The following is a 6,381-nucleotide window of genomic DNA, read 5'->3' as shown; positions in this document are numbered from 1 at the left end:
GACCGGAAGAGAAATTTTAACAGCTTTTCCCTCTCTTCACATGTGATGGCGGAGCAGAATAAGGTCAATAAAGACTATCTATAAATGTATACGGTAAATGCTTAAAAAGGTTCCGGGAGCCAAAAGTGAGCCAGTCCTAACAGAATTGCCCGGTACGGTTCACTTAAGACAGTGACGCCCCTTTTGAACCGGACCAATCTGCTCCAAAGTGAACCAGAGGAAACAAGGCTCATAGAACTTAATAATGTATGAAATCCTGGACATACCTTGGTCCAGCAGACATGACAGAGCAGCTGGTCTCAGTGCAGAATTCGGTGATGGTGCCGTACAGCATGTTGATCTGGTTGAAGAAGTCCACAGCTGGAACACATGAGCCAAAGTATTATAACATTGCACCCATGAATAAGTCACTATTTAAAGTTCAGTTTCAATTTATTTGCAGAATGCACTGAAAAGTCCATTGGGAGATAGGGTGGCTCAGCAGCTCATGTTACAAGCTTCAAATAATAATAATGTTATTATTAACATCAATAAATAATATCAAAATAAAAATATAAAGAAATGTTTTTTTTTTTTTTTTCTTATTGCATGCAGGAGGCTGTAGGTGAAAAGGAGGGGGCACCATGGAGGCTCTTTACCGAGGGAGTAATTCAACCAAGAACTGCCACTGGACAGAGGCTGGAAAACATCATGCTATTCTCCCTACAAGCCCCATCCCAGCTCCACTGAACTTTCTCATGTTCTCTGAAAAGGAAATCTATGACAACACATTATGTTTGACTGGACTTCCATTGCCTACATTACCTCTGTATAATAAAGAAATTGATATCCACTCTGTAGCCATTTCTATACTGAACCAACCAAGAAGCCTTTGTCCTAATGTAACATGTTTTGGGGAAGTATTTTTGTCACCATGGCCCAGACACTTTCTCTGCACTTCATGACCACATCTTGAAGATAAAACATATCCAAAAGCATGACATCAGGCGAACAAAGCAGCAGCTGACCACACCCCTCAGTGTTGTGGTGCTGAAGCTAAACCAAAATCTCACATGTTCAAAGTGAATGTGCTTTTTACAGTTCAGACCAGGCGTGGGCCGCAGACTCTCCAGTGAAGCCACATGACGGCAAAACCTATTGTTCTGAACCGCTGCTGCTTTGGGCAAAAAAGTGTCCAGTTTGGGTTGAATATTTGAATATGCGGCAGGTTGGAGCATTTCTAAGCGAGTTTAGACATGCAAGAGTCATTCAATGTAATTCTTTAGCACACAGAGCTACATGAGACGAATGGAAATCCTCACAAGTCCATGCATGGCAACACTGAGGGTGAATCAAAAGAGCTGCTCACCGTACACAAATAGGATAATCTATATCCTATTTGGCTTACTTTTTACATTAAAAACATGTCTATACAAACTCAAAAGGATCATAAACATAAATGTATACGTGACATTTCCAGGGATGTCATTTATGTGAAAATGTGAGGGTATTCAGTCACGCTCAAATACAAGTATGAAACTGTCCTATTTTTATATCTGTCCTGTGCGCCTCTACACCACGTTTTAACTTATTTGTGTAATGCATGTGTTTGGATAATGTTAGATGCATTATGCACTGAAATTAAATATTTTGGGTTTTAATGCGATCGATAAACCGGAAACAGCTGTAGCTAATGTGCGCAAGCTCTTTTTTGGCAAAACATGTGTCCTCAACATACAAGTTCTAATCACTGGCAATACAGATAATTATCACAAGCTCCAGTCAGTTAGAAATGATTATTTTCTAGTTAAATCTGCTTTTTGTCATCTTTTCTACAATGGAACACTCCTGAGCAAATGAGAGATTTCACAGACTTTATGCTGCCTTGTTTCAGTCTTTGTTTTCAGTCCGTGTTCCCTTCCCTTCCCTGCGTATCCAAATATCTCACGTTAAAGCATTCTGGGAGCCTAACGTGAATCATAACTTTGGAACCCTCAGATCCTTCGCTTTAGACTGCCTAAACGGCCCGGTATGGTTCACTTAAGACAGCAGAGACACTTTCGGACCGTACCAATCTGCTACAAAGTGAACCAGTGGAAACAGGCCATATGAAACATTACAGGCAAAGCAATACTCGGGCGGGTAATGAACCCTCCAGAAAAGTGACACAGAGCACTTTTAAGACGCAAGATTCACAGGGCAAATATTTTGACCAAATCCCTAACAGATGAAAGGATTTGTTGTTCTTAAAGAAAGTATATTTAAGTTCAGTTTGTTCTATTCTAAGTTATTATTACACTGTAAATCCTCTGGTCTTACTGTTGACAGCGATCCACTCGTTGAGATCCTCCCCCTCGGGCAGCATGACGGCCTGTCGCAGGTTCCCACTGCCCAGCGTGGCCTCAGCGTGTTTCAGGAGCTCATACTGGTGCGATCCCTCCGGGATGTTTTTCTTGGGCTTGAAGGTTTTGGATGAGCGATTGCCACTGCAAACAACCAACAAATGAACAAATAGTGAGGGACAAAGGAGCAGGTTGTGAGAAGGACTCTCTCTGGCTGAGTGAGAAATACCGCTCATCTGTGTTATTGTGTCATCAGCAGAGGCGCTGCATCCCATTAGGCATACCAGGCAATTGCCTGGGGCCCCAGGCCACTAGGGGGCCCCCGTGTTTTTATGTGTTTGTTACAGTTTTAGAAAATTCCAATTGTCAAAGAGACAAGTTGTGGGGAAAAGCGTCTTAAAAGACATTAAAGACAAGTCTTCTCGACATGGTCGTTGGACTCTTTTTTGGATGTTCGCTATCTGTCTAGCCCTGGTAGTGACACCACAGTGAGGACAGAATAGACCGCGAAGATTTTTTGTGAACACTGGTCGGTAGGGCCCCCTAAGAATTTCTGCCTAGGGCCCCCACACTCCCTAGAATCGCCCCTGGTCATCGGTAGCACTCTGAGTGGTGTTGTACATAAGAATTGAAAGCTGTGTAATAAATCAAAATTCATTTTTAACAGCTTGGGTCTTTTTAAGCGTGAGACCTACTGTGTCAATCCTCTGCGCATGGAAGCCAAGGCCAAAATGATGAGGCTAAACTATCTCGTCTGCTTGGAAGCTTTATTTAATACAAACGCTGGAAAATATTAGACCTCTACAAACATTTTCTATATGTGGGATTAATTATCCTGGCTCACAGATTGATCTGTGTCTCACTCTGAATTGAGTTCTTAAGAATCAGTCTGAAAAGTCTCTCACTGAAAGCTGATTGGTCAAAGCATCACAAACGTTGGGTTAGATCCAGTGGTCAGAAAAGCACAGTCCTCTTTCTCATCCACAAATGCACAAAGTGCCATTGTGTGCACATTTTTGAAAAAGTCTATATTCCTCCTAAAATAGGCTGAAATATGGCCTTTAGCGCCACCATGTTTGTTTTGACTTCCGCCCAAACCACAACGCAGCTCTTTGATTGGTTCCAGTCCCGCCTATGGGCCCTAAATGCCATGTGATTGGCCCGTTAAACCACTGGTGCGGCCAGTGAACGAATCAGCGGGAGCCTAACAAGATGGATTCTCAAGAGTTTGTGAATTCATCTTGCTTGTTTATTTGTCGGAGAAGTAATAAATGTGTTATTACTAGGACTTTAGTGTTATTACTAAAAGACATACCCTGAGCGTCAAGGGGCCAATGTGATGTTCTGGCAAAAGATCACAAAATGTTTAAGTAATAGACCAGGTATTTCAAAGTGCACAACTAAGAAGACCACAAGATCACAGGAAATTATGCACATATTTTTTACAGAAACTACTGGTACTTGTAATCTGTGTATTATGTTTAAAAGTATTCTACTTTCTGTTATGGGCCATAAAAATAATGTAATAAAAAGTTGATTGACAAAGACTCATTAGCCCATAAGACCAAATTTGAATAATGAAAAATTGTTTGTCCAATCCTTGATCGTCGGTACATTTTTTGTAAAGGGCCTTTTCCCTGCTGACAGGAGTATGTTCCAAAGATATCTGCCGATTGTGTCCATGACTGGTGCTTTAAGGCTGATACAGGCTTTTGCTGGTGTTTTGAACATATGTTTTTTACCTTTAAAAGTCAAAGAAAAACCATGCCTTAGCTGTCTCTTCTTGAATTCCCCACAGAAGTTGTTGTTGATGTATCTCGTATGATAAGTCTTGAGCAAAAAATACTTTCTTGCTTTTGAACAGGAGGTTTCCTTTCACTTTTGCAGTCTTCATGATGCTCTCCTTCTCATGGTGGTTAAGAAACCGCATTTCAGGTAACATGGCTCATTTACTTCCATCTTTTTTGGCCTGAATGATTTGGTCCCACATGTCACTGAGAGCATAACTCCAGTCCTGGATAAAAGGTCGGGGATCATGGTCTCAAGAAAGCCCTCAGTGTCGTCTCCCCCCTCACCTTCCAGAACTATCACAAGTCTAAGCCCGTTTCTGTAGGAATTAAGGCTCCAAATCGAGAATCGAGAGTCTGTAGTTTCACCACCTCAGCTTCCGTCTCCCATAACTCATCCATATTGCCTAAAAGACGCTTTTCTGCCTCTCGCCTTCAGGCCAGTCACAGCAGCTTCTATTTTCTCAGAGTCTTGTGACTTGTTATTTAGGGTTTGTGTGGGTGAAAATGTGATTTTTAAGGCAAATGTTGGCAGAGACGCGGTGTAACGGAACCGTTTACTTCAGAACCATAACCAGAAGTCTGGGACAAATGTATTGTTTATAAGATTGTTTTTTTTATTATTAATATTATTAAAATACTCATCAGAATGGGGCAACCTGGAGGCAAAGTGTAGAAGACCATAATATTTATTTTTACCAACATCTGCTCGAAATTCTAATGTGGTTAAGTTTTTATAACAAATTAGGGCTCCAAATAACAAGTTTATTTGTAGTCAACTAGACGGCAATTATTTTTTTTAATTAGTCAAAGGATCATTAGATTTTTTTAAATACAATTTTAAACAAATAAAGGTTGAGAATATTTACAAATATAGTGTAGTATTGATGACAATCAGATAATAACAGTTTATTCTGTTGTTGTTGGTCAGTAAAATCTAGTTAAGTCAAAAATACAACTAAGATGGTTTCTTGAAGTCGACTAGTCACAGTCAATTAATCGTTGCCGCCCTGCTGTAGATAAAATTTAAAACTATTGAGGGCTCAACATTTCTGCAAGTATTTGTCCAGTAAAGCCTAAGCATTTTTCCTTCAACAGAAATGCTTAGAATCCGTCACTAGCGCCTAAAAAAACTTAATATTTGGTCAGTTTCTCCATTAAAATCACATTCTGTTCCCCTTCACGTTTGCTCCTTTTTGGAATTCAGTCTTTCTTAGTGTTTGTTTACATTTTTAAGTGTCTATAAAAGCTAGCCAGTGAGAACAAGAGATGTGCAGTAGAAGTACAGTAGAAGTACACTAGTTTAGACATGTTTACCTCTGCCTTTAGACTGTAACAACTGCACTGACAAAGACGAAAGGATCCGAGCCAATGATGCACTGGTGACTAATGTGAAAGGAAAACACGATCACATCAGACACAAGGCGCATCAAGCTATCGAGTTAGCACAAAGTTAAGTCCGCTTGTTCAAAACGACTAAAAATAAATAAATAATAATAAAAAATAAATGCGCGAATAGCAAGAATTGGGGAAACGTTGTCATGAACCAAAGCGATTCTAACTTGAATTGTGAGGTGGATCGTCTTCGTGAGCGACAGCAGCAACTTCCTCTGCTGCTACTGATGATGAACCGCAGCTAACTTTGACTGAGCACCGACGGCTACGTTAAAGATGTGGACTTACAATAAGAAGCTCATCTCTGCCAGAGCTCTCCGGTGGCCTTCAGGTGACGAGAAACGGTCGCAGGGTGTGAGAAAAGCTGTGTTCGAGAGCGGTAGAAGAGAGAACAGAGCCGCTGCGTGCTGGATGTGTGCTGACGCTAGGCTAACTTCACTGCTCTTCCTCTATCTCGGAGTTTGCACGGTGTGGGTTGCCAGATCTGACAAGACGAAGCGAAAGGGCGCGACACCAGCAAAGACGTGCGTGCGTGTGTGTGTGCGCGCGTGCGTGTCTTTGTGTCTGTGTGTGTGTGTGTGTATGTGTGTGTGCGTGCGTGTGTGTCTTGTTTATACATACTGAGGCTAACCATTTTTATTGTTTCCATCCTTTTTAGTATTGAAACTAACATATTTTATATTTTTAATATTTTAATATTTTTAAAATAATTTGCATTAAGGAAATTTACCAAGGTCTACTGTATTTAGCCTCCATTTGCCACCGTTCTGGAATTTTTAACATTCTGATAGAAATAAAACATTAATTTGGAAATGACTGCTAATGTTTTCTAACCCGTCATAAGCATCTTCCTCTCAAATACGAGCCGAAAACGTGGG

General features: G+C 40.8%; 1 protein-coding gene across 1 annotated transcript in view; it reads right to left on the bottom strand.

The window, feature by feature from the left end:
• Positions 1 to 5,992, bottom strand: part of mob1a (MOB kinase activator 1A) — a 22,740-nt gene extending 16,748 nt beyond the window's left edge. The window contains exons 1-3 of the mRNA XM_072434224.1: positions 5,792 to 5,992; positions 2,299 to 2,465; positions 267 to 360 (exon numbers count right to left, since the gene is read on the bottom strand). Coding sequence (XP_072290325.1) covers positions 267 to 360; positions 2,299 to 2,465; positions 5,792 to 5,805 — 275 coding nt within the window. The 5' untranslated portion in view covers positions 5,806 to 5,992. The remainder of the gene's footprint in view (positions 1 to 266; positions 361 to 2,298; positions 2,466 to 5,791) is intronic.
• Between the last annotated feature and the right edge of the window lie 389 nt (positions 5,993 to 6,381).

The sequence above is a fragment of the Eucyclogobius newberryi genome, unplaced genomic scaffold (genome assembly GCF_026437365.1).
Source record: "Eucyclogobius newberryi isolate DKJ021-1_F unplaced genomic scaffold, fEucNew1.0.hap1 SCAF_6, whole genome shotgun sequence".
Classification (NCBI taxonomy): domain Eukaryota; kingdom Metazoa; phylum Chordata; class Actinopteri; order Gobiiformes; family Gobiidae; genus Eucyclogobius; species Eucyclogobius newberryi.
This window is presented reverse-complemented; position numbering and strand designations above follow the sequence as displayed.